Source organism: Haliaeetus albicilla, chromosome 6 (genome assembly GCF_947461875.1).
Source record: "Haliaeetus albicilla chromosome 6, bHalAlb1.1, whole genome shotgun sequence".
NCBI lineage: Eukaryota > Metazoa > Chordata > Aves > Accipitriformes > Accipitridae > Haliaeetus > Haliaeetus albicilla.
The window spans coordinates 2058111-2084505 of NC_091488.1; the positions used below are offsets into that span (position 1 = coordinate 2058111).

At 45.2% G+C, this 26395-nt stretch overlaps 2 protein-coding genes across 14 annotated transcripts in view; one reads left to right on the plus strand and one right to left on the minus strand.

Moving 5' to 3' along the window:
* The window catches only part of CNKSR2 (connector enhancer of kinase suppressor of Ras 2), a 215695-nt gene extending 193007 nt beyond the window's left edge, over nt 1–22688 (plus strand). For 7 of the 8 annotated variants that reach the window (XM_069784817.1, XM_069784820.1, XM_069784814.1 and 4 more), the window contains 2 exons: nt 16907–17103; nt 20143–22688. In XM_069784817.1, the coding sequence (XP_069640918.1) occupies nt 16907–17103; nt 20143–20358 (413 nt within the window). In that variant the 3' untranslated portion in view covers nt 20359–22688. Of the gene's footprint in view, nt 1–5891; nt 8100–16906; nt 17104–20142 lie in introns of those variants that run through there. The other variant, XM_069784822.1, reaches the window with a different exon arrangement.
* On the minus strand, nt 13470–26290 carry KLHL34 (kelch like family member 34). Of its 6 annotated transcripts, none has more exons than XR_011324930.1 (2): nt 19292–26290; nt 13470–14798 (listed from the first exon to the last, which is right to left on the minus strand). XR_011324930.1 is itself a non-coding variant. In XM_069784823.1 (2 exons), the coding sequence occupies exon 2, from the start codon at nt 25662–25664 to the stop codon at nt 23877–23879; it is 1788 nt and encodes a 595-aa protein (XP_069640924.1). In that variant the 5' UTR covers nt 25665–25770; nt 25916–26290; the 3' UTR covers nt 17279–23876. The 6 variants fall into 6 exon arrangements, 1 of the variants encoding a protein (XP_069640924.1); XR_011324931.1 differs by having other exon boundaries at nt 13470–14801; XR_011324929.1 differs by having other exon boundaries at nt 13470–14801; nt 19200–26290.
* Between the last annotated feature and the right edge of the window lie 105 nt (nt 26291–26395).

The window sequence follows — 26395 nt, forward strand, 5'->3', positions numbered from 1 at the left end:
ATCATAGCCTGGCTAATTTTAGCTTACGACAGTATTAAGAATTGGATTGAAAGGAACCTCACTGTTAGATATATGCCTGAGGTGCTTGTCTTTTGAAAGTAACATCGACTTCTCCTGGGTGAGGCTTGGCCCATCGGCAAATATAACTTAGTTTCAGTGTAATCCAGAAATTAGAGTGCCAATATGCAGAAATTTTAATAGCATTCTCAGAATTCATAAATTGCCCAGTGGACGCTAAAGTCCCAATTACATCTTGCACCCTCTGAATGTATATAAAACTACAAGAAATTCAGCCAGCTTTTTTTTTTTTTTTTTCTGACTATGGTTATTCAACTATGTCTCACTGTTTATGTGCCAAATTAGAGGGCCTTCTCTGTCTGGGAGCAACTCTTTCTATTAGTTTACAATGGTTACGAAACAAACTACTCTGGAAAAAAAACAGCTGTGGATTTCTGACAGAGCCACAATTCAAACTGCTCCGTCCTGGAGTTGTGAACTGTCACTTGAGTAAGACTCCGGTAATGAGCTAAAGGAGAGAGTTTTGCAGATACTCGAGAGAGACCTGTACAGCACAAGGTAATACAGTAAGAATTAGTAATTTGACAATTTAATGTGTTGCATTAAAAAAAAAAATCCGCTTACCAGAGAGGAGCCAAAAAATGGGGTCCTTAGGGGTGGGTGGCACTCCTGCATTACATGTTTAGCTACTGGTACTGGTATCGTCCGTATTTGTCGAGCAAGCTGAAATTTCACCACTTAATAAAACCTCCATAAACAAACAGCAAATAATATAGGCGCTCTAGTGGCATTGTCAAAAAGCTTCTCGTCATTTAGATAAGAGCGTTAATAAAGCAAATGCATATTCTTTACGTAAACTTTTTCCTTGACGTCCCTGCGTGAGGTATTACTTTAGCAGAAGGTAGCGCGGAAAGAAGGGTTAGAAACGCTCGAGAGGTCTGTCTCCACAAACTTCCCAGTCCATGGCTGGTTTTATCAGAGGTGGCTTTCACGGAGCGGTAGGAGTGCCTTCAGCGCGGGTCACGGCAGCGCGCACGGCCGGTGCGGTGTCCCCAGCCGCGCCTGGGGACGGAGCCGTGTCGGGCACTGCCGCTGCCAGGCTGAGCAGGAGGCTGGGGAAAAGCAGGTTTGTAAGGCTTACAGGTCTTCCCTGCGCGTGAGGTGAGCTAGATAAAATTCCGCAAACACGTGCACAGCTTAAGACAGGACAGACAATACAGAGAATAATGTTATTCTCTGTAGTAATAAGTACGTCAGTGGTGTGGTGCTGGAGTGTGTAAGACGACATTAACTATGAATTTTAAATTTTCAGGTGCTTTTATTGTGACTCTAGTGGGATTTTTGCTTACGTGTTTGTTTGAGGGGGGTTATTTAGTTCTTAGTACTGAGTAGGTAGAGGGTTACTGAGCAACACAAGTGCATATTGGGAGAGCCGGGATGCATTTGCACATTTAGAAGTACTGCGGTAAGTGGGAGGGAAAACGCCTGCCGGTCAGAGCCCTGTAATTTCCCCGTGCCGTGTTCTCCTGGGGCCGCGAGCAGCACTCGCCGAGGAGCAGGTACTGGGGGTTACACGTGGTCTGACACCACCATCGGTCCTCCCCGTCCCCCTTCCTCATTGCGGTGCTCTCTCATATAACATCTGCGCTCCTGGGGTTCCTTTGTTTAGCTCGGGGAGGACGTGAGGGACACTAAAGCGTATACTATGGTGTTGGAAAAGCTGGAACTTGCAATTTGCAGGTAGCATATTCCTGTCTTATCATCGTTTGATTTGGTGCCCTTTACTGCAGTAACTCAGTCTCCAGAGGAGTGCTGAGTGACTCCTGCCACTGCTTCCACATCTAACTGCCTTCTTACAGGGTAATTTGCAAATTTGGAGTACAGCGTCAGGGGGCTGCGCTGGATGTGTCATCGAAACCCTCTTTCCTCAGGCACTCTCATTGCCAGGCTCTATACCTGCTCCTTTTCGTCTCTGCGTGGCGTCTGTCTGAGCCCTGAGCGGTCCTGAAGGCGGTAGGAGCTTCCCACTGCTGAGCGATGGCCAGTTTGTAGATCTGCCAGCATTCCTCCAAGGATCTGGGTCAAATAGTGTTGAGCCATTTCCGAGTAAGGAGGAAGATGTATCTGCCACTGGACTTGCAACAGAAGCAGCCGGGTAGCAGGTTTTGGTGCATTTACTTTGAGGGGAATATATGTAACTAGACACGCTTTGTTATTGGACTAGGTAATAGGTAAGAGCTTCTAGTCAAAGTTCTTCTGTATCTCTCATGAATATATAGACAGATGTAGAAACATGTACACAAAATAGGATACAAATGAAGGAAAGAATAGAGATTCAAAAGGCGGTTCCAGTTTTACTGATTGTCACTACAGACGGGAAGTCTGAAATTTCCTTTTCTAAAACTTCAGTACTTCTTTCAACAGTTTGCTAACCTGCTATTATTCAACCTAACCCTTCTCTGAACAGCAAATTTACCATAAACATACCATTTAATAATCAGGCATCCTGTAGCCTGTTTAGGCAAAGTATATAATGTGAACATTCATAAGAAACTGTACTCTCAAGTGGCAGCAGTAAAATGTTATGCATTTTATTAAAAAACACATCAAAGTGAAAACCCTAACTTAAATTACCTCCCATTAGTGACTGCTGGTGTCCTTCATTACTGATAAACAGGTCTCAAAGAAAAAAAGAAATAGTTGATTCACCTTCCATGCCCCTTTCCTTACATAGGACTTCTTGTGAGAGCTGTTTTGAGACCGTACTGATTGTGACTCTCAAACATTTCTCTCAGGGAACAACTTTCTCCTCCCTTTTGCTTACATTTTTATTGGGTTTTGAGACATGGTGGCATGCCCAGAAAGGCCTGCAGAGCATGCCTGTGCTCTTGCTTGGCACGTGGGTCCCAGCCCCGATGCCTTCTGTCTCCACCACTTTCGATGGGTAAAGTACCCCCCCGCTGCTACAGGTTTGCTCGGACGTAAGATTCCTCACATCTTCCGCGACCGCGTTAGCTGAAGAAATAGGCGGAGATTTATAGCAGGCAGTTTTGTTTCTGTAACCTCCCTGGGGAAGTCATTTGCTGTAAAGCTCTTCTCATAATACAAACATGATTTGGTTGATAAATGCAGTAAGTTCACTTCATTATTTTCATAGGGTCGCGTTCATTTTTGTATGTGAATGGCAGTTGGTTTATTTTTCAAAATGTTTGCAAGTCTCATGAGTTTCATAAGTTGTAGTGTCGATAAGTATCCATCCAAAAGCACGTTACTTGTTCTTTGTTATTTGTATTTGTTCTCCTATAAAACAAATTTTAAAAACCTTATCTAGAAAGGGAACCATATGCTGGAGATTTTTTTACATAAATCATTTTGCTAATGCTAGTGATACAGAAAGAAAAATGTGGGGTTTATAATGACAAGGAAAAATAATTTTACTACCAAAAAGCAGAATTTCTAAACTCTTAACGTGCATCTACACAAATAGGAAATATTGTACAGTTAGTTACTATCAGTGATACAGTAAAATAATGAGAAAGTCTATTTAGAAAAGCCCTCCAAGTGCCTGTTAATTGTATTCACCTTCAGATGAATAGGACAGTGTATGCTACCACTTATCTTAAGAGGTCCTAATGAAAGGCTGTCCATGCACATTGTGACTCATCCAAAGTGGGACAGCAAAGAATTACCAGTGTTTGCTAATAGGCCTATAATGGCCTTAGCAATATTACTGAGTAGCCTTTTCAAAGGTGTGTCTTATTAGCAGGTTTTTTTCAGAAATAGTCATCTTCTAATGCAAAACTTAGTTGGATTTTAGGTACATAATAAAAAGTCCTGTCTCACCGTCTCCGGAAGGTAGCACAGTTCGTCCATGGGCACAGAGGACACGTCCCAGCCCGCCTCGGCAGGGCGTGCGGAAGAGCCCGCTATAGACAACCGCTAGGTAACACCCTTGCCTTAACTGCCATAACCCAGCTTTATTTCATAGCCACCTTGTTTCACGAAACAAGAAGTTTCTTTTGCCAAAGCCTGACCTTTGAAACAGAATTTGCAGAATTTTTAGAGATCAAGTTAAATGAACAACATCCATGAGACAGCAGGATCTCCTGAAGCTGGAAAAGCGATACGCATGAGGCAGCAGTATCCTCTTCCCCTTAGTGCCTTTTTCCAAACAAATCCAAGACGCTTATTTTAAGCGCTGTGACTGTTTGTAGTATAAACCAGGATGAAATGTGAAAAGCATTCCCTTTCGCAGTGTACTGAAGTCTCCCTTCCCTCAACCCCACAAGTCCTGAAATGTGCTGGTTTGGCCTTTTGTTTGTCAGGGGTTTGGGTTTGGGTTTTGGGGGTTGTGGGGTTTGCTTGTTTTTTTAAATTTTGGTTGTAGACTCAAATGTTGCCTATTTTAAACAATAAGTTATGTAAAAGTTTCTCTCGACAGCTATACTTAGGATTTAGTTATATAAACTGTTTTCCTCTCCTTTCTTCTTCCTCCTCTCCCTGTTGACGCACAGAGTCCCCGGGAAATCTCAGCAGTGGAGGAGAGGCTGAACTCGGTTTGAGTTCCATATAGCATTGCTCACCCTCTGCCTCTCTGGAAACTCATTTTCCAATTGCTGCCGTGGGTGGAGTAAATGGCACCGATGTTTCCATCTGGGATTCTTTCCACCTTGTGCCTTCTGTCACTGAGACAAGATTTCTTTTCTGCTTTCCAGACCTTTTGTGATATGCTCAAGAGTGAAAATGGCAATGCTTGTTATTTTCCTTCCTTTTTCATCCTGTCTTTTGAAAAAAAAAGAAAAGAAAAGATTCTCTTTAACAAGGGTTAAACAAGTCTCACCAGTTAAATCGGATTGAATTTGTACATCTTTATGTTCTGCATAGTTGAACTCTTTCCCAAAGTGGTTTTTTAACAACAAAACATCCCACAGCTCTTCATATCTGGGATCTAAAACCACAATGGATTTTGACATCCATGGAGTTTCATTTTTTGTTACAAATAAGTGTAGTAGACAATAGAATAGGGTATGTACTGAGAGCCACCGGGCTTTTGAAACTGCCCTGTGTGCAGAGGATGCATATCCACACAGAATCACTAAGTAGTACGCTGTTTATTCCACCTCTCTCTTTTCTTTGCTAACACAGGTCCACAAAGATTCTCGAGTTCTCAAGCCCTAGCTTTTGGATGTATGTAATGTCAGTGTGGTTTCAAAATCACATGATTTCCTAGCTCTGTATCTTATCCTTCACCCAACGTTGCCCAATGCTGGATTTTCAGCTAGGATGGCGAAAGGAGCCAGATTGTGTTGTGCCACCTCTTTTTCTAGTCCGTGCATAAGCTGCCGACAGGATATTTTTCTGTGTTTGTAGCACGTTTGGTGGATTTTGGGGCATGTTCTTCGCTTCCTTTCTCCTCATTCATGTGACCGTTTTCCAGTGCTTCCAAATGAGCTAATGTCTCTTCAACACGGAGGAAACCAACCCAAGTTGGCTAGGATGTATGTTGTTCTCTTGTTTTCCTTGTGGGTTGTTTTTTGTTTTTTTTTTAATTGGTCTTTGTTCTGTTCTTTTTTCTTTTTTAAAGCGTATCCACAAAGAGAGAACATATAACTTTCTGTCCTAAATACCTCTTTTGCATCAGGGATGGATATTTTAACGGAGCAAGGTGTAATAGCAGAAGAGTGCCATGTCTCTGTCCTCATGAGCATAGCTGCATGCAGATTAGAAAAGCTCTGTAGTGCTGCTATACTGTATGCCAGATTTGCTATTTGCTCTTGTTTGCATGATAGTATTTCTAATATACTAATATGATATGGAAATAATGGCACATCACAGTTCTTTCACCATATTGTATCACTGCTTTATCATATTAGGCTAATACACTGCGAGAGTTGATAGCACCTCTCCATGTCAAATGGGATCCACTTCTCTTGGCACTGAACCGATTGGACTCAAAGGTTGATAAACTTATCATTAGAGAATTGGCACGACGGAGACTCAACTTCAGCCTCTTGCAAGCAAGCTAATGGCCTCCGTTCAGGAAGTCAGTTCTTCTTGAATAACTTTGATGTTTGTAACAGAGAACAGACCTGTTAAAGCCTAGACAACCACATGCCTGGATAGGAGGCCTCCAGGAAGGTGTCAAAGGGCATGGCCAGTCTTTTGAAGAATGCACCCTTTCCACAATGGGACTAGGCACAAAGTCAGATCCAGCCTACACGGAGCACATTTGCAGAAAATACTGCCCCGGCATGGGAGAACGGAAGGGGACGAGGGTCTTGGCAGGGGAAGGGCTTTGATGTCACTCAGTGGTGTTCTGCAGACCTCCGGGAGTTAAAGAGGCATTCGGCCGCGGTAACGGTAAAACCCTGTTCCTTGTACCGAACTCCAGTGAGCCCGTTCAGGCCAACCAGACAGAGGCGTGTCTTTTAAGCGTGCTTCACGTTAGTGACGGCAGTCACCTTACTGTCCCGTGCTAAACTAAGCGTGCTCTGTCAAGTGGAGGTATGTACAGACCTTTCGGAGACTTCCATTTGTCTAATGGTTCGTAACGAATTACCAGAGGGTGCGCTGGCACTCGTTCGGCTGATGACGGAGAAGATACCTCGCGCTGAGATTTGTTAGACTCTGCAGATAAACTCTTCAGTTCCTCTTTATCTTCTAGGACTTAAACCCGTGAGTGATGCTGCCTGGCCAAGCAGGCACCGAGTATTCTCTGTGTAACACCCAGACTCCAGAGGGCTGGTTCGGGGCCAGCGTTTGTCTGGATGTCGCTCAAAGTAGATTCAGATATTGTATTTATCATTATGTTCTGAGTCCCCTATGGGTTGATGTTTGCCTCTATCTCTGTGGTTAGAATGTGGATTTTCCTTAATATATTTGGCTAAGGGTGTATTGTAATAATGTTAATGCTAATTACTTGATATTTCATACTATCTTATGGGGAGATACTTTTAAAAAATGTATTTTGAAATGTTTTCTTTCTGTTTGCTCAATGTATGGTATTGCATTATGTTAATACCAATAAAATTATATATATAGTTATATATATTTCCCTTTTATAAAGAAGTAAATTATGCTTTTTTGCCTCACAAACAGGAAATGTGCAGTGAATAAAATTACATCATTCTGCCTTACAGCAGGTGACAAAGCTTACAATAGTTTTAATATTCTTTTTTGAAAAATAAAAAGTATAGTATGACATAAACTAGTTGGAAATTCATCAAAATGCATGTTTTGTGTTTCTGCTCAATGGGACTGTCACAAATCAGCCTAAATATTTAGCAATGTTGTTTTGGCATCTTTAATTTTTTCCAATCAAAAACATACACTGTATTGCTATTATTGATTACAAAACTGTACTGTCATAAATTTTTGCCTGTTGGCCAAATAGACAAACCCACCGAGTCTTTATGACTCTCTTGTCTGTAGGAATTGATTTTTAAATTTAATTTAGTGCTCTTTCCAACGCTTGGCAAAGGCAGAATTTATTTTTTATATAAGGTTGCCTTTGGAGTACCTGCCTCTGCCAGGGCTGATAAATCACTGCTAAGTACATAAAGATTCTGCAACCTGAAGGATATGTCAGTAAAGCCTTGTTGGAATGGCCTGCAACCCCAGCCAGTCCTTTACATTCTGTCATTAAATTCCATAATTAGTTAGAGGTGAAATGTTTTGGAAATGAATTAGAGAAGCAGAAGCAAAGATGTGACTCTAAAATGTCCTTTGGCTGCCATTCGGGGTGACACTGATGGCTTATTTGCTGCTGGTAGCCAAAGGCCAGCATATATCTGCGCTAATATGAATTAGATCGTCTTCAGCTTCCTCTCTTTCTTTTCCCCACCCTTTCTAACATATTGTATTGAGCATCTTTGTTTTGCAGAGGCATTCAGAAGGGCTGTAATTAGCAGTCCCCGGCATTTAATTGCATACACATTTGTTAAATATTTTTCTGTATGCCTTAAAATAAAGTATAGAAAATGGCAGTAAATGTTTCTTTAATGAAGGCATTTGATTTATTCATGAAGTCAGGGTTTTTTAAAGGTGTTATTTTGGGCTTAATAAAGGAAATAAGCCAGCAAGTTTTCAGTTTTGCCTTTGCGTAACCATTGTCTGTCAGGGCTGATGTTTATTCCCTTCCTCTCGTTTCTTTTGCGTGCAAACACATTCTGCCCAGTGGACGGGGAACGGACCTTTCTCCTGTGACGACTCCCGTGCCGGTTTTGAGAGCGAGCTTTGTGTTAAGGTGCATACATGTTCACAAGTTCGTGATGACATCTGATGACATGAGTCAAGTCTAGAAAAGCCGCGTGGTATTGCATTTCTCCCGTCACAGTAATAGCTTTTGTTCTCAAAGGTACCTCGAAGCCTGCGCGGCGCTTGCAGACCGTGGCGGTGTGATGGGCATTCAGCAGCTGACGGGGGGGCTTAATATTTGGTAGTGTCGTGCCCTACATAAATAGCATGTAAATCAGGGTGCAGATTAATTAGTCTGGAATCTAATCAGTGCAGCTATCATAACGCGCAATTATAAATCCAATAATAAATCTGAATATTTGAATAAATATGACATCTTCTGGGATAACGTTTTCAGAAGTATTTCAGGCCCCTTTCCTAAATGTCTTGGGAGGTGCTTCCCCAACAGACTGCAGTGCATTACAGAGGTAACCGAGACGGCTATTAAATTAATCTGGCCCCCGCCCACACTAATTTGCCATGTTTCTTTCATGTGGAAAGTAGGATTGCAATTCCTAAGTGATGCAAGTGCTTTTGAAAATTTCACTCTCGGTGTTACATTTTCATAGAAATAAGCAAACTTGGGATGTGGCCTGAAGGAGAGTTCATTTTCTCGGTGGGTCTTGCTCACCAGGAATACATACCCCTCCCGTCCGGGCTTGCTTTAGGTATCAAGCCCTTAAACCTTGACAGGCGTTGCTGTTGTGCAAGCGTGACTGTGGCTTGATTCTGACTGGTGAGTAATGTCGTTGGGTCCGTATCGTTTGTCACTTAACCTTTCACCGCTTCGTGTGCTGTAACAGCTTAGCTTTGTGAAAAAATATTTTCCTGCAGGGGTAATTGCTTCCATATATTGCTTGCGAGGTGTGTCTGCAGGGACCTCCTTGTTGTCCTGTTTAAAAGTCGGAGCATCCCCAGACGTATAGCAGTTTGCCCAGTTTGCTTCAGCTCTTGGCTTACCTCATAAATATGAGAAGTTTTTCATTGTTTCTGAACTGCAGGGACTGAGGGGAAGCGTACCATCAAAATGTAACTGCTCTGTTTATTCCACTTCAACTTTGGTAGCTTGTGGTAAAATTAAACAGCACTTATATCAATGTATGGCACAGAAAAATGTCAGGATATCCTATTTCATCGTGTTAAAATTCTCCCAAAGAGTCACTAAAATCTGTTCAGCAGATGAAGGTTAAACTGGTGCCTTCATAGGCAACTTAATGAGTAGAGTACCGTGTCCAAATACCAAAGGATGCAATTAGAACGCTGCTGCCAAAAAGTTCTGCCACTGCTCGGAGTTCCCTCTTACTTTGGGAAGCTTTGGAGTTACTTCATCTTCATTCTTATGCCCTCTCTGAAACCACAGCCCACCAGTATAACCTCATGAAACAGCAGGGCTGGGAGCAAGCGAGGATCTTCTCCTGATGCTCGTTCAAGGTGTGTGAGAGCTTTCAAGAGGTAGCAGGAACAGAGTGAGCTAATTATTCCCTCTGTCTGTGTTTTCCCTTCTCACTAAGATATTAACCTGTTTGCTGGCACCTGTACTTCATTGCTGAGTGGATGTTGAAAATGCCTAAATGTTACCATCAGCACAACGGTGCAGGTCGGCAGGGAGAAACGTCGAGGATCGATTTTTTTCCTAACGCCGAGTTTAGTATCAGCCAGTTTTAATAAGCAATTCCCGTTGCGTGGAGAGCTGAAGAGAGGTGACTGACATGGGTGTGAGACTTCTAGTGAGACCAGCTCAAGCGTCCCATGAAACCTGGAGGCTGGAGATGCTTCAGCGGGGCAGTGGTGGCTGACGAGGCCGTGACGAGGGCCAGGCAGCTCGTCATCCAAAGAGCACCAGAAAGGTGACCTCAGAGGAAAAGAGATTCGCAGGGCTCTACTGATCCGAAAAGAAAACCACTAGTGCTGTAAATAGTTCACAAAAAGGATTAGACCTGTGGTGCCACAGCAAAGGCTCAGCATCTCTCAGGCCTTACAAAGGCTGGGGTTAGATCTTCTAAAAGCGGCTGTGGTCCCTAACTGCTTCGGACTGAACTTGGTCGTAGTGGCAAATGCCTGAAATACCTTCGGAAATCCGTCCTATGGGAGATGAGCTTTCTGCTTGCCTGCACAGTCCACTTTATTTCAAGAAACCAATTTATGCTCATGCACAGGAGAGGAGAGGCAGCCTCGTACCATTGCGTGGAGAACCAGCACGCTGCAGAGCTCTGTTGTGTGGGTGCTTTCCGTGAGCACCCTCTCTAGGGAATCTCTTTTTTGCCTGCAGGTTTACATAATAGGAGAGCATAGCAACTGTGTGCAACTATCCTGGTAAGCCCAAAATACTTCCCCTTTAGAGGAAAGGATGGTACAAAATGCAAATTTAGTACTTGTTCTCTGATCCTCCAGCCACTAATATTTCACCAAGCACATGGATCAAAGCTTGTTTTTAAACACTGCTTGTCCCTTCCTTGACTCAAGACTTTGGGAAAAATCCTGCGCTTTCAGGTACATGGGGCCAGAAAGGATGGAGGATTACACGAATCAGAAAAGGGCAGGCAAAGGGAAGGAGTAACAGAGAGAAGGGTTGCAAAGGCCAGGCACTGCACAAGAAGCCCCCAGCTCTTCTTCAGCTTGCTTAAACTTTTCTCCACTTGTGGAAAGCATTAATATATACATGTGTGTATATATATGCACAGGCATATTCACATGGCCCATCCAGGCCTTGGTTTTAACGTGGCATAGGAGATGACACAGGTTTCTGTTTGTGCTTTAACAGGGAAATCTGCTCTATATTACCCAGAGCAGATGATCAGCAGCTGGCTTTCTAGACCTGAACTGCATCTTAACTGCACCTCCTGCCTGCTGTACCATGCCAGGCTTAAACACCGTGTTGCTTCTTCCTTTTCTCAGATACCAGGGATGTGACTTGTCGCGTTTCCCTACCCGGAGCTGATTTCCCATGTCTCCGTGGCTCCCCCGTACCTGTGCAGGGGTGACCCCACAGGCAGCACACAGCTCTGCAGTCACCAGCTCCTTGTAAAACTTCCGCTGATTTCACCGTTTAGTTCTTTTTAGCTTGTAGTCTGGGGGGAAAGGAAATACCTGGCTTAGTCTGCCTGCCATCCGTCCAAATAGCGTAAAAAATGACTGTAGTTCCTGGTTCTTTGCATCGTGAGCATTTGGATATGTCTTCCTCTTGTGCAGTTTGGACTCTAATGATTAACCGGAACAGAAGCAAATACGGATTTAAGCCTTGTGCTGAGAAACCCACGACTACTTCTTCGGAGGATTTCTTCTCTCCCGTCCCCTCCAACCCAGCTAAAACCCAGGTCCGCTCTCCTTCTGTCCTTCTGCTTTTTCACCTTAAATACAGGGAGATTCCTTCTGTCCTTCTCCTCACTGTTCCCCGGGGTTTACAAGCCCAGCCAGGCTGTCGGACCCTGGGGCAACGTTACTACGTCCCCTTGGGCCGGCAGATCGCCTGAGCTGGGGCTCGAGAGCTTGCCGGGGTCGGCAGGCAGCAGTCCAGGCGGGTTGTGATAGACCGGTTAATTAGACACGGCACAGCCAACGTGCTGTGGCACAGGCAGATGACGAAACGCTTTGTTGGTCCTGGGATTATATCGCTTATTAGCTGGCTGGTGGCACTCAAGCTTCTCTGTTCCCAACATAGATGCAGCCGGGTCAAGGAGGCAAAGAAAAAAAAAAAAAAAAGAAAACAACTCAGGGATTTGTGCATCAGGGCCCGGTTTATCTAGCTTGAGACCGTTTCCCAGAGGCCAGGGATGCTCTCTGTTTTGGTGGAGCGTTTACTGACACTCGCAGAAAGTCTCTGGGAGGCGTCAGGTCGATGCCTCCCCTGTGCGAAAGGTGAAGCAGAAAGGTGGGGCTCTCAAATTGGAGGCAAATCTTTGGGATTTGTAGGGGGGAAATAACATAAGGCAGCTGTTTAATAACGTAATTAGCGATGTATTCTAACAAAATTGCCTCCTTAAGATCCTGAGAAAGCCGAGCTGAGCTGGTTCCTCTGCCAGAGAGAGTGAGCTCACCAAAAGGAATGAAAATGGGAGTTTAAATTTCAGTGGAGCCAGGGGATTTCAGTCTGACTGTGCCTTGTTCGCTCTCTGTCGCAGGCTTTGCAGCAGCTTGGCTCTCAGGATTTGCAGCGAGTGGTAATTTTGTTTGAACGCAGGGCTAATTGCAAGTAGAGGAGTGGGCATGCGTGAGAGGAGTTGCACAGCAAAGGAAAGCACGTCACTAAGCTGTAAAGGTAGCAAAGAGCAAAGAGGAGAGCGGGAAAACAGAAAACCATCAGGGCGGCAGCGGTGTCCGTCAGCCGGGACAAGAAGTCTAAAGACAACGGGATGAGCTGGGTGGTGTTGGGAGGCACTGGCGAAGCGCAAAGGGGCCTCAAAGGAGAGCTTCAACCCTTGAAAAATCTGACCTTTTCAGCACAGCAGGTGACAAAATTCATGATTAACTGTGTTGTACTATCCTGCCATGGGCAGGATGCTATGTGCACGCATAGCCCCGGGTGCAATCCCTGGTTCCTCTGGTACCTCACTGAAAGAGAAAAACCATGGAAGCTTTTGGTGGCTTGAGCTTTTACCGGGAAAGTGAGTCACAGAACCGCAGGAACCTCCACGGAAAATTACTAGAGGTTGTGCCATACATTTAGAGCAGATTTATGAGAAGTGTGTGGCTAGAGAGTCTCTGAGCCCAGAGTGCAATGTGTTAGCCAGCTGGGTTTGCAACAGTGACCTTCTGCGGCCCTAATTCAGTACTGTATTCCTGAATGACCAGTTTACACGCACCGATCATCTCTTGATCCATGTAAATACCAATGCTAACTGTTTCTCCCTAGTCACTTTTCACTCAAGTGCCTGATGTTCTTATTTATTGCTCTTAGGACCTTGGTTTGTAAGAGGGAAATAATGGAAAGATGAATAGCTCAACAGGGCCAGGAGGGGGTTACAGTCAGTACACGTGGAGCTCAGCGCACGCTTTTTTCAACAATAAATGACAGCACAGTTTTTCCCGAACAACAACCCAAACCATTCCTGACCTCCTGAGTTTCACCCATCCGGCCACAATCTCCAGCTCTTCTCTCCTGAGAAAATGTAAGAGTAGATACAGCTGTCTACTGCATTTTAAGAAGTGAGGGCAAAGTACAAGACGTTCAGAAACTCTTCCTTGTGGGAAGCAGAATAATGAAAAATAATAACACACCGTTTACTAGACTGATTTATTCTTTATCTCCTGAATTTAATGCAAGTGGCTTTGCATTCACTTGAAGCCACAGCAGAAGCTTCACTGTTACAAGATTTAGTACCTGTGTATTCATGTATTTGGAAGATACGGTTCTGAATTTAGGTCTTGTGCGCTCCCGAGTTTATGCACCTTTATTTCTGCTCCAGAGGCAGAGATTTGTTCAGGCTTGGGTAGGGGCAGGGGACAAAATTATTGCTTCAGAGAAAAGACCCTCCATTTTAGCAGTATGTGGAAACAGCTACCTGACTGTGTTCAGGGAAATGGGAGCTGCAACCTGTGACTCGGCAGCCACGTGAGGGTGAAAAACAACCTGCTGCCTTGGCTGCTGTTCCGAGGTCACCTGCAAATCCCGTTAGGCCACGTTTTCTGATTAAACAAGGCATTACCTGAGGCCTTCCTCTTCCTTAAGGAGACAGCCTTGCTGTAGTAGCAGGACTGACATACAAATCCACCAGTTTAAAAAAGGAATATATATGTTTTAAGCTCAGCTGTACGTCTAACCGAGTACCTCAGATGCTTCATGGTGCCAAGGGTTTCACCGACACCTCCGGGAAATCAATCAAAGCCTTTAGCAGAATGGTGAGGGAGGGGAGAGTCGTGTATAATCTCGTTCCCACCTACTGAGCGCCACTGAGAGCAGCAGTCCCACTGCTTTCGGTGTTTCTCTGGAAAACACGAAGGGCTTGGGAGGTGTTAGCGTGACGCCCGCTGCCCTCTCCCCCGCCGTGGGTGGAACGAGCCCGTGTCTCGCCCGGTTGGACCTTCCCCAGCCTCAGCAGCAGCGAGACGTTGAAGGGACGGGACCCGCTGTTTCCGTTCCCTGCTCTTTCCTTTATAGCAAACCCCCTTTATTCCACGCCGCTCACAGCTACGGCACCGCGACAGAGCCCGGGGGAGGCGATGTGCCGACGTCTGTCAAAGACCAGCCGTGTTCCACTTTTGGGGCCGAGGGCAGAAATCCCCCGTCCGCAGCCCCGAGGAGCATCGGCCACGGCGCGGGGAGGGAGGGCGACCCAAATCCCGGCCGTGCTGCCTTCCAGGCTCGTGAACGGCACTTGTTCAGGATCGAACCTCGGGGCAGAACCCGACCGTCGTCCTTCGCCATGGTGGGGACTGTCAGTGTTTTAGGAAGCCACGGGGTTTCGATGGCGGGTGCGGTGGCGGGTTGCTGGTCCAGGCTCTCCGTCGCCCCGGCGAAGTAAATCCAGATGACGTGGAGTCAAAGCGCCGGCTTGCTTCTTCAGCTGACTGTCCCTCTGCTTGTCCCCTGAGGGTACAACGGGGCAAGGCTGCTGGGGAAAAGAGACCCGAGGAAAGATCTTTTTTGCCTTGTACAACAAAGGATAAGAGAAAGAGAGAAACAGATGTAAAGCGCTCCCGTGTCAGATGGAGGTGGTTTTTTTCCCTTTGCCCTTTAGCAAATCACTCCCATTCCCCAGCTGTCAGACTGGTGGACTTCAGGCTTCAGCGATATGAACTGATAGAGACATCCCAAATATCTGATCTACTTGCTGCATGGATGTTTTAAGAAAGCGTTGAAATCAAGACCATGGGGGATTTTAACCAATCTTTAAGTATTCAGCTACTGAATGTTTTGCCCTTTAGCACATTAGATGTTTTAGTGGGAAAGAAATCGACAAGGAAGAGAAATGCATCTCATTTCTGTTTTTCTTTTAAGTCCTGCCCGCCCCTGACAGTGATGAACCCCGCTCGCCAAGCAGGGCAGCACATGATGGGGGGATTTAGGGAGCTCTGTACAGATGCATCAATAAAAAGCCTCCAACCTTTCTTCACCTCTGTATCTCTTTGAAAAAAAATAAGTGCTTTAAAAACAGCTACCCCCTAACAAGGGCAAAGGAATAAACTGAGGGGAGTTATAGCTAGATTAGTTGATGACTGCAAAATTCTTTGATTGTGTAAAGGTTATACAAATGCCAACGCTTTTTGTGCCGGGGTGTGGAGGTTGGGGTCTCTGGAGTTCTTGCTTGAGCCCGAGGTGAGTAGCTGCCGCGCTGCATGGTATGGGCTCGAATGGGAGGTCGCCTCGGGAAGCTCCTGGGGGGCTAGAAATGTCCCTTCTGACCACTTTTGTCCTCCCTGCCGGTGCTCGATTAAAAAACCCTCTAAACACCTGAGGGGACTGAGGTTCAGTACTTACGGGTCCTTCAGCACATGCTGACCTTTCAGCCGGTGCAGGCGGCTATGTCTTGGTGCAGGGTCAGGCACGGGGTCAAAGCGATGCTGGAAACCAAACCACTGTAGCCTTCCTACAAGAGCTTTCCTGAAAGCATCCTGAGGACACGGGCACCTTGGGCCGGGAAAACATACACCACTATGAAAGCCAAGACTGGGTGGGGGGGTCCCGTGGGCACTGGAGGCAACTGGGAGGCTGGCTGCTCCCCCAGGGCTGCCCCGGCTGCTCCCGCCCACCTAATCCTGGCACTTCACCGGCACTTCCCAAGTGCGTACGGAGTCATCAGGCAGGGTCTCCTGGGGAAACCAGTGTGTGAGAAGCTGAAATGTTTCGATGCTTTCCAAATGAAGCATTTCAAATGCTCATAGCAGAGTAACTTTTCAGCCCCAGCCCTTGCTTGACTTTGTTTTTAGAGACGGAAAAACGTTTCCTCATTTTTTTTCCTTTAAAATGCTCCCAGTACTAGTTAGAGCAAATATTTTTAAACCTGTAATAAATAAATAAATAAACCTCTAATGCAAACAGCTCTGGTTTGGTTTGCCGCGCTGCTGGGTAGGCTGTCATGAGTGAGTCCAGTCTGTAGTCTGCTGCTGAACCTGCGGGTAATAGTAGAGTAAAAACCACCACAAGTGACAGCATTGCTGACTACTGAACAGCACTCTTGAGTGTCAAAAATCAGAGACAGAAAGGAGCGGACTTCTCTAGGAAGGAAAATGACATGTCATTCCAAGGCCACCATCATAAACATAATTTTGAATGCCCTGTCAGCGCTCTCAGGCCAAGATCCGATCCCTGATCATCTTCCTCAGCAGGATGCTGCCAGGGCTTCCTTTCCTTCTGATAACAAAATCACCAGCATATTTAACTGCAGTACTAGAGATGTGATTTCTGACAGTATGTCACTGTAATATTACTACACCTTGCGCTATTTCTTTTTTCTTATTTCCGCGTGGGTCAAGGCTTTACATTCTTGAAAGTTTTCCCCCCTTTCTCCTGAAGGCAACAGCAAGAAGGAGCAGTTACAATCGCAGCACTTTTTTTCTGGAACTTAGCAGGTGTGAAATAATCTCCTTATGGTCTAGTTAAACCTGTTAAATGTTTTGCGAAGGTTTTTGATAGATCTTCGTATAATCACGTTAATGATACATTGTTCCTTTCTCTATTTTTTCCTCTTTTTTTTTTTTCTCCTTTTTCTCATTACAGTTGAAACTATAGAGGAAAAAACAGCAGACTCCTTGCAAGATTTGTACAGAGCCTTGGAGCAGGCCAGCCTGTCTCCTTTAGGAGAACACCGGATTTCCACTAAGCTGGAGTATAAGAAATCTTTTATAAAGAGATGTAGTGATCCAGTAGTCAATGAAAAACTGCACCAGCTGCGAATTCTGAAAAGCACTTTAAAGGTGAGATAAAAGAGGGCGGAAAAATCCTGCCCCAGGGTTGGATCGGGCTGTATTGTATTCGGAGATTAACTGCGCAGCTGGAGTCCAGGCTGAACCGAGTGTGTGGAACAAGCAAGGGAGACGTGGGGCAGCGCTGTTCGCAAAGCAGAGAAAAACGTGCCTTGGGAGAGCAGTGGAAGTGAGGGGATCGGGTTTTATTTTTGTGCGGATAAAATCTCAGTCAGCTGCTCCTCCTGTAGCTAGTTTAACAGAATTTGATAGCAAATTATCAGAGGACTCCTTAATCCCTTTTTTGTCCCTGAACATTTTCATTTACTGAAATGCATTCACTCCGTAATTGCCGAAGTCTAAAGTTAACCGCAGCCAGCCTTTCAGAAGGGAGCAGTACCTTCTACAGCGCTTGATTATCTTCTGATTGCTGAGCTGGTCCAGGAGAAAACTGTGTGCTTGCTTTCTGCATAAGCTGATAGGATCATTGTATTTAATCAGTAGGATTGATTAAATAAATAGATAGTGGTAATGATAGATTTGAAGATTTTTATGGTTATTCTAAATGTACCACAGCTCATTTAGCCTCCCTGTCAGCTTCTTTGTTTGTTACAGCAGTTTCAATTCTGTCCTGATAGAGATTTTGGCAAACAATATGTTGGATTTCCCCAGGGACCCTGTTAACTATATTAAATTACCACATTTTAAGTCACTAGATAATTGTACAGTGGATTTTGTAACAGCTTTCATCAGAGGGCTTTATCAACATTAATTAATTTAGTTTTCCATCACCTAGAGAAGCATTTAAGCAATATTATTTTCATGCTGTGGGGCTCCCATCCTGAAAAAATCTTACACATGCTTAACTTTCTGCACTGTATCATCTCATTGAAAGGCGACTACTACTTGTAGTATTATCTGGGTATGTGAGTCTTTACAGGATGGGAGGCTGGCAGGAAAAGTCAAGATACACAGGCTTTCCACGTGACTTCTACAAGCGTGAGAAACTGAAACAAAATCACAGTACTCTCAGACATCTTGGAGTGGCAGGAGGTTCACGCTGTACCTGTGCTTTTGCACCATGGTGGGATTGCTCGTACCAAAACTGTCGTTCAGTATCAGCAGCTTGCTGCCGTGCTTAATGTCTTTGTTGTTAGCATTTATCGATATCTGAGCTACGTTACACCAACAGCTTCCTACAAATGGAGTTGCCTTTCTCCAGGGAATTCCAAAACCAGCGCAACCTCTTGACCCAGCAGATGCCCGTTTTCGTGCTTCACTGGGACTTCTTTCTTTTGGACCAAGCAAGCACAATTTGTTAATTTCTGTCCCTGAGCCGTATTTTCTAAACCTGTCACCATTCTTGTTTGGACCTTGATTGGTATAAATCGTCCTTAAAGTACATGACACCAATAATTGAAAACGCAATGGCAGCAAGTACCAAAGACAGATAATTGCTGTTTCTTGCATAGAGCAACATGTACTGTTTTGCAATGGCATCATGGTAACTCATGACAAGTTTCTAGCTCCATTATAGCCCAGAGCTCCACCCCTGCCATACACCTGGTAGTCATCTCTACCGGTAGCTACTGCTGTTACCTAATCAGTTATTCTTTCTTTTTATCAGTGCCTGTGATTTCTCCTTCCTGAACGCAGCCAATTGCACTGGCCTGTTGGAGTTGGTGTTCTGAACCCTCCTTGAATTTATCCAAATTAATAGGAGCCTGAGACAGCCCTCCAACCTGCTTCTAGCTCTTGTTGTCCGTAGGGTCCCTGTCCCTTAATGAAAGACCCCTCTGCTCTCTCTCCTGTGATGCAGCACAAAACCATTCTCTGGCCAGTGAGTACGAGCTGCCTGGCTGGTAGTGCAGGTTGGGAGTTCCCATGGTATCATTGCCACTGGTCATTCTCAGCTTGCACCTCCGTTTCTGAAAATGAGTATTCTAGCAGATAATGTTAATTAGCTGCTGTTTGCAAAGCATGAAAAATGCCTTTCAACCTGCTGCTTATGGGTGGTGTCTCTGACCCTTCTGATCCTCTCCCATCCATGTGGGCTCACACAGCTTAATATTTCCCTTTAACACACTCCCTGGAAAGATTTAACATACTTGTAGTATGGACGTGGAAAATGTGAGTTAGCAATAGGAGTGTGAAACCCGTCTGGCCGGGGGGATAGAGGGGAGGTTGCTGGTGACCGTACTGTCCCTACGCAGCAGAGCGGTGCTGGAAACCTGCGTGAGCGGTGTTTTTCCAAGGCTTACGTCTGTTGCGTCCAGCTTCCACCGCTTGCAACGTTTCTCAGAGGTTTGCTCTGATCCGTACCGGCTGCCTGTCATCTCTCGATAAACAAATCGCTGGCCAGTGATTATGATACAGCCACATCCCCTGCCCCGACGATGGGTAAGGCGGTACCAGCAGCTATGTCAGATTTTTACCCACTTCTGCCTTCTCTTTGCCACCGCAGTGGTAGGAGGAGGTTGCGGCCAGCCAGCCCATCGCATACGCTGGATCTTTAATGAAGACAAGTTACCATTAACACGGGGGTCCTTGCGCAAGCCTTTGCGATGGAAGCGCTCGGATGTCCCCGTGACAAACCCGGTGGTAAAAAAGGGTTAGCTCTGCTGGCGGGTGGCCATCCGTCCGGCCGCAGACCATGCACCCGCGCAGTATTTCTTGGGCTGATCAAGAAGAGCAAACAGATGGCACTTTGCCGTGAGAAACCCGCCTTGAGAAATGCAGGCGGCTAGTAGTAAGCAGTGGGGGGCTTGCTGTTTCTGGAGCTGAACGAGGGGCGAGGAGCGGGAGAGGGGCTGCTGCCGAGGACGCCGGACGAGGCGAGGGGAGCCCCGGCCCCGCGGGGTGATGCGCGGTGCCCGATAGGAAGGGGTCCCGCTCGCAGGAGGTCCTAGAGCGGTCGGGTAGTCCCCCTGCTTTTAGGGGCTCCGGGGCTTGCGTTTGCTCCCCACCTTTCTCTCCTTCCACCCGTGGGATTGATTTTGCTGGTGCCTCACCACTTGCATTGACTCTTTGCTTGTTCCTTTTCTCTCACAGGCCAGGGAAGGAGAAGTAGCCGTTATAGATAAAGTTCTGGATAATCCAGCTTTGACGTCTAGAGACTTTCAGGAATGGAAACAAATGTACCTCGATCTCTTCATGGACATCTATCAAAGCAGCACCCCGAGGGACTCTGTTAATGGCTCGTCTGAGGTCGATGCACTTATAGCCTCCTTAGCGCACACTCACTCTTACATTGAAACGCATGTATAAAGGTCTCTCTTTTTGTCCATTTGCTACACTCCTTTACTTAAGTGCATAAAGTAGTTTTTATATCGATATGTGGGAGCTCTAGTAAATTATATTTTAATGTTACTCAACCGTGTGAAGTAAACCTTCAATGGTCAACGACACCACATCTTTAATGAGGATTTGTATATTTTATATGCTACCAATGCTCCCCTTGTGTTTACCTTCTGTGAAATAAGGAACATGATCTTTAGCTATTGAGGAGCAGTGTTTAAAAGCATTTTTGGAAGACTGTGGCCTTCACGCAGGAAGTTCTACAAGCTAAATGTTTTGCTATCGAAGGTCACTTTTACAATGGTATTTTATACTATATAATTCCAGTATTGCATTGCATTTTTGGAGTGCAGGTACTATTTTGGTGATGGGAGAAAACCAATTTTTATATTTAATGAGAAACTCTAGGAGTTTTCTTAAATAACAGGGGGAAAGCGTAATGCAGTGGTTGTGTTTCAGTTTTGTCAAACACACAAAAGGGTGAAAATCCGCAGACGGAAATGACTAATGTGAATTTAAGTATCAAAATGTTAGGTCTTACTTCCTTGTGCTTTTTTAAAGCCTGTTGCTAAGGTTTACCATCAGTGCAAAGGGATGCTGGTTTGTATTCTAATCAAGACCAATTTATGTGTTATTTGTCTCTTAATCACATTTGGTTGATTTTTTAAAAAATTAGTCACGGTACTGTCATTTATGCTGCTTTTGTACTGAAGCTATCAGTATAATGTGCAGATTTTGCAAAAGAGAAAATGTAGCCTTTGGACATCCTTGAGAGTGGCGTTTCTCTTGCCCAGAAAAGCAGCAGTGGAAAAGGTTCCCGACGAAATGCTCCGAATCCGAGAGGCTTTGAAAATTCCCACAATAGAAAAGGAATTAATAGGATTTTTCAAGTAGCCTCCTAAGTGTTTTCTGAGCTGTGAAATTTGGCCATATTATATGCAGGGAAAATGTGCGATAGGAGCAGAGCTGAGCACAGAACCTGAAAAATAACCAAGGAGTAAAAAAACCCTCTGGTTTGCTTTTGAAGGGGAAGGGATGCCTCTGGGTTCTGCTGAGTTCACAAGCCAATTAAAATGTTTTAAACTTCCACGAGATTTGAGATGTGCTGGAGACAACCCAGGGAATATGAGTAGAAATAGCTCCGTAGAGTTAGGCACATACCTGGAATAGGAAAGTGGGACGGAAATCGTAAATCACATATTTACTTTTTACGGGCTTGTTTTCGAAAAGTGATCAGAGCATGACAAAATATTTCTGCTGCTTTTCAGTGTTTTGCTGCATAAGTTAGGACTCACAATGCGATTTAATAATGCTCATGTGAAAGGGAAAAGCCTCCTTTTTACTTTTTACAGCGAGTTGTACTCTTCACCAACTTTAGACTATTGCCTGTACAGCTCAGTGAATGTACTTCAAACTGTATGAGCTCTGACACTTCCTGGCAGTTATATCCATGAAGGGATGAAGGAAAGAACGGACAGATTGATTTTCTCTCTCCTTCTTTCTTTCTTTCTTTTTCTTCCTCTCTCTTTCTCTCCCTCTTCCTCTCTCTTTCTCCCCTGTCTTTTTCTCTTTCTCCCCCCCTTTCTCTCTTTTTTCCTTGGTACTTTCTTGCATTTGGATTGCAAAAGTTTTGCAGATTTTGCACAATTGTACAGAAGAGTGGCCTTTCTGTAGCCCGTTTTCAGCAATCCTACATTCAAGTCGGTATGGATGACAAATCATGTATTGACGTTTGTATAGAATTCTGAATCCAGTGTAATATTTGTACCATTAGAAGAATATTGTTTGTATAAACTGGACATTTATTTACTGCATGGGTACTGACTTGTATATTATTAAATTTGTGAGGTTTTTGTAAATTTCTCTTAAAAAATGCTTGACTTGAAATGGATTGTGCTATTGTTCCAAGCATTTAGATTCTCTTGCTCTTGTTTTACTGGACCAAAAGTAAATATATTCATATAAAAACCTCTTTATATCTGATGGATGTATATGCACATTGTGTAGTTGATTCCTTGTCAAAACCAAGGCAGTTCAGAAGACTTAGATCTGTTGCTATGCAACAGCTATTCTGCCTGCACTTTACATTAGTAAAGTCAGCTTGATTGCTTTAAAGGTGAAAATTAAACATTACAGTTTTTTAAGCTAGTCTAGTGACAAAGAACATGTGTCCTATCCATTGTGCTGCCTTCTTTTAAGACTATTAAATGTTCTTCTATATATATTTTTATTGTATTAACTCTCAGCCTAGAAAGGGAACACTGTAAAATGAAGTACAATAAATTTAGCTTTTAAATGAATGGTTGTGTGACTCGAGATTCAGTTTACTCCATACCAAAGTGATTCTGTGGCATCTGACCGTTTGGCCAGCCTTGCACAGGTCCGCGGACCTTAAAGTACCCCCGTAATCTGTGCCTTCGAACTCTGCCGACACGGCCAAAAAGAAGTAAGACTATTGCTGTTTCCTACACAGGCAGAGACTGAATAAAGACTTCCGAAAACCTTCGGTTACCACCCTCCCCATCGTACTCTTTGATGAAAGTAAACCTGTTTTGACCGCAGGATTCTCTCATGTACCAGTTCAACAGCTATGAGCAATTTTACCGTTATGAGCAGGTAGGACAAAGCAGTGTATGCTACTGAGGTAAGTGTCCAGGCATTAGTTACAGCAACTCCTGTAACATGTTTCTTACTGTCTAATAACAAGTATATCCATTCAGCTGTGGCCATCTGAACAAACACAAGCTTTTGCATATAAAAGAAATGTACTGTACCGGTAGTGTGCGTCTTTAAAATAAGGCAAAATAAGCATCTGAAAGGCGTGCTACAACCAAGGCTTCTGAGAGAGAAACGGCTTCTATGAAACAGTCACTGTTTTAACTCATGGCCATAACTGAGTCTACGTATCAAAAAATCCATGCTTTCTGTCCAGTAATTTCATGCTGGTTAGCTAAGACGTTCTTGCCTAGTGCGTAGCATATCAAATAATACCTTTTTCTTGGCAGTACTTATTATTAGTTCTCATAGGCATCAATTTTCTAGTCTTTATACAGCTCACTTTCATTTTGCTTAGCCATAGCACAAAAATTCAATAGCACTTACCAGCTGGGAAAATTGCCTCTGATTAAAAAAACAGAAAAGATGGATTATATTTTTTAACCTTTGAAAAATCTGACTTGCAACACCTATTAATTGCTATCTAGGTATTATTCTTCAAAAGTCAAGGATTACGATTCTCGTTCATCGCCTCTGAACATGCTACTTGCTACCTCCTTCCTCAGTGAGGTCAGCTGCCAGCCCTATAAATCCCAGCACCTTTTCCCACGCTGGAGCCAGACTTTCTTCCCTTTTTTCCACCAAGCGTTGGGCTTATCAAAGCAAAACCTCCACCCTGTCCCGATCAGCGCCATTGCAGTTTTCTTCTTCTTCTTCTCCAGGACCTCCCTGCTGGCACGTCTCCTGGGGTGGTTATTCGGCAGCACGCGAGCTCAGCAGTTCAGCCATCTCTTCTGCTGGCCGTCGCCGTCCCACTTGTCGGCCGGCTCCGAGAGTTGCAGCACCGCGCACTGCAGCCCGCACCAAGGCAAGGGGGCTTTGCAGATCTCTTCCCAGCCATCGTTGTCGATGTCGTAGCCGACCACGTCTTGCGTGGGGACTTCCCGGGAGTTTTGCCATTTCTTTCCCCCGATAAGAAGAGCCGTTTCCTCTACCACTGCCAGGCCGTAGCAAAAGCGATCATAGGTCAGTGGTCTTAACCGAGTCCACTGGTTTTGATCAGGGTCGTATCTTTCTATTTCAGAGAATGGTTCATATAATCCTAAAAAGGTGAATATGGCCTCTCTGATTGTTGCCATCTGATGCCCAAACCGGGCAATGCTCATGGGGGCTTGTTTCATCCACTGCCCTTCGAGCGAGCTCAGAGAATATACGTCCTTGCTTGTGTCGGCTGGGTCCGAGTACTTGCCGCCCGAGATGTATATAGTATTCTTGCAAATGGCGCTGGCGTGGCCATGTATCTTGCACGGCAATTCCCTGGCCTTCGTCCATCTGTCCCTGCTGATGTTGTAGACTTCCACAGACGAATGCAGCGACCCATCCTCACCCCTTCCACCAACGGCAAAGATATCCTTGCCTAGGACGCAACAAGAAAACTGGCATCTCTTTTCCAGCATGCCCGTGATTTGGGTCCACGTGTTAAACCTCGGATCGTAACGATGGACCTTGTTCGTAACCGATAAGATCTGTTCGGTTTTAGCGTCACCCGGGGCACCGCTTTCTATTTCCCCACCCAAGACGTAGAGGAAGTTCCCCACCACGCACACGCTGTGGTTCTGCACCCTGTCCCGCACCTGCGTGAGAGCTCGCCACTTGTGATTGTAAACGTCGAAGGCCACCACATCGCCGACGAGCCCCTCGCTTGCTGTCCCTCCCCCCAGCAGAATGATCTGAGTTTTCTGGTTCCTCAGCGTGGTGGACTTATCCTGCAGGACGGGCTGCTTGAAAACAGATGTATGGTAGTTTATTGCTTTAATGATCAAGCACTTAATACCTGCGGAGAGGGGCACCTCTGACTGCGTGTAGGTTTTTCGCAGCTCTTCCACCGGGATGAGGCCGTATCGTACGTGCTCTAAAAGGCCGCTTGTGTGAGCCAGCCTGGATTTATCCTGCTTCAGCCACAGCAGCACAAGATTCAGCAGGCGGGTTTCTTTCACCATGGGGAGATCTGGTGATTGAACCACTGCTAGCAGAGACCTGAAGTTCAGCTCGAGCAGTCCTGACAAATCCAAGTCCAGCAGCTTCCAGAGATTATTGACAATGTATTTTTCCGTTGCCGCTAAGGCATCTGGCAGGTAGAACCTCCTGGCCACGTTGGCGGAGAAGCAGCAGTTTTCCAAGGCAAGATTGTTAACCAAGTACTGATTGCACAAGCCAATCGCATCGGTCACTTGCAAGTAGCTTGCAGCTTCCAAGGTGTCCTCCAGGCTTTCAAAGGAAAGGGGCAACAGGGAAGTGTAAATGAAATCCAGGACATGCTGGAGACCGGTGGGTGACACAACTTGCAGATGAATTACACTGGCTTTAGACTCTTGGGTGTAACTTTTGAACATGGCTCGGAAGTAGTCACTGGAGCATGCCAACAAGGACTTGTGTGCAGGAAACTCGTTCTCCTTCACTTTCAGCAAAATATCGCACAGAAAGCCCTCTGATCTCAGTGTCTGGTACTGGCCGAGCACGGCGGTGCAGTGCGCTTTGCAGTAGGATAGGAAGTAGCTCATGGTAGGCAACGCTTTCCCCTTCAGTTATTAAAACTAAAATGCAATTAGATATTGAAACAGCTGCCCTACTCAACAGCCATTGCTTGAATGCCCAGCAGACCTCCAGCTGTTAGAGAAAAGCCTAACCAAAAAAAAAAAAGGAATCAGTCCTTTGCCTGGCATAGGGGGACAGTTAGTAGATTTGTAGTGAATTCAATGCATTCCTTTATAGGAAAAACAGCTGAATGTAGTAACAGCTGTAGGATGCTTACTTTTCTCGCCTCCGTCGCTTGTGCAAGGATGAATGGTCCACGCTTGTGCCGAGCACTCGCTTGGCTGGCCATCGGGTGACAGATGATGGAGCTAGACGACAATCCCAGCAAATGACACTTAGTGGCTGCTCAGCCGTCGCCCGCGACCCTTCTTGCTCCGCAGGCAGAGCAAATAGATCCTCTCTGGCTGCCAGCGCATGGCTGCGAGCAGACGCAGGCGAGAAGGGACCGCTGGCTTTTCTCCTCTCTTGTTTCTGTTTCAAACTCAGATAAGTTTAGACCTGGCTGCCCCCGGGGCAGCAGCCCCCTTTCCGTCCTCTTTTTGCATGCTCTTAGGAAGCCTCAGCCAAAGATCAAATCAGTGCCCAGGGATTACTACGTGAAGATTTCCCAAGCCCATAACTCTTTGCCCAGCAGGCACCCAGACAACTAAAATACCGTGATTAGTCACTGGTTCGATTTGACATGCATTTCTGGGCT